Below are 965 nucleotides of genomic sequence, written 5' to 3'. Positions count from 1 at the left end.
TCCTCTATAAATGCCCGAATTCTTACCCATTCAACTCAGTTCATCTGAAACAACATAATAATCCTCTGTAAATTCCCAAATCAGCTCTCTTTCATAGCAATCCAATATTGTCTTGGATCAAAACCCAACAATGGCACTCATCCCTAGTTTCTTCAGCGGCCCAAGAACAAACATCTATGACCCATCTTCTTTCGACCTCTGGGACCCCTTTCAGGGCTTCCCCTTCACCTCCTCTGCTCTCACCAACACCCCAACCACTGCACGCGACACCTCTGCTTTGGTCAATGCTCGCGTAGATTGGAGGGAAACCCCAGAAGCCCATATCTTCACTGTTGATCTTCCTGGGCTTAAGAAGGAAGAAGTAAAGATTATAGTTGATGGAAATGTTCTTCAGATCAGCGGACAGAGAAACAGAGAGCAACAAGAGAAGAGCGATGTGTGGCACCGATTGGAACGTAGCATTGGCAAGTTCTTTAGGAGGTGTAGATTACCAGAAAATACGAAGAAGGATCAGGTGAAGGCAAATATGGAGAATGGGGTTCTTACTGTGGTGGTTCCGAAACAGGAGATGAAGAAACCTGATGCTAAGCGCATTGAGATCTCTGGCTAAATGGGATTTTAGCTTAACGCCTCACCTTCTGTGTGTTCTTCGATCAGTTAATGTTGCCAGTAGGAAGGAATTAATGTGTGTTTTGGTGTTGGAGAGACTGTGTTTTGTGATCTGGGTAGGTAGTAGCCATAAATGTAGCATGTAGTACATAGATATCTAATGAAGTAGCCCATGAATTTCCTTGATCTTCCACCACTCCTTCCCGTAGTCCCATTGATGTTTAAGTGGTAAGCTATTTGTCTCCAACTCTCCATCAGTTTATTTGGGTAAGAACAGCGAAAAGGAAAAGAAAGTGCTACTATAGCACGGTGGCAATACATTTGAACCCCTAATTTGGTTCAACACAGATCTTCTA

At 43.5% G+C, this 965-nt stretch overlaps 1 protein-coding gene across 1 annotated transcript; it reads left to right on the top strand.

Annotated features, from left to right (window-relative positions):
- On the top strand, positions 1 to 610 carry LOC122646500 (17.3 kDa class I heat shock protein-like). The gene has a single exon (XM_043840069.1). The coding sequence runs from the start codon at positions 131 to 133 to the stop codon at positions 608 to 610; it is 480 nt and encodes a 159-aa protein (XP_043696004.1). The 5' UTR covers positions 1 to 130.
- Positions 611 to 965: the final 355 nt, after the last annotated feature.

This window comes from Telopea speciosissima, chromosome 11, assembly GCF_018873765.1.
Source record: "Telopea speciosissima isolate NSW1024214 ecotype Mountain lineage chromosome 11, Tspe_v1, whole genome shotgun sequence".
Taxonomy (NCBI): Eukaryota; Viridiplantae; Streptophyta; class Magnoliopsida; order Proteales; family Proteaceae; genus Telopea; species Telopea speciosissima.
This window is presented reverse-complemented; position numbering and strand designations above follow the sequence as displayed.

Excerpts from the sequence above, each read along its gene's own strand:
- LOC122646500 (XM_043840069.1), top strand. The coding sequence starts at position 131 with ATGGCACTCATCCCTAGTTTCTTCAGCGGCCCAAGAACAAACATCTAT.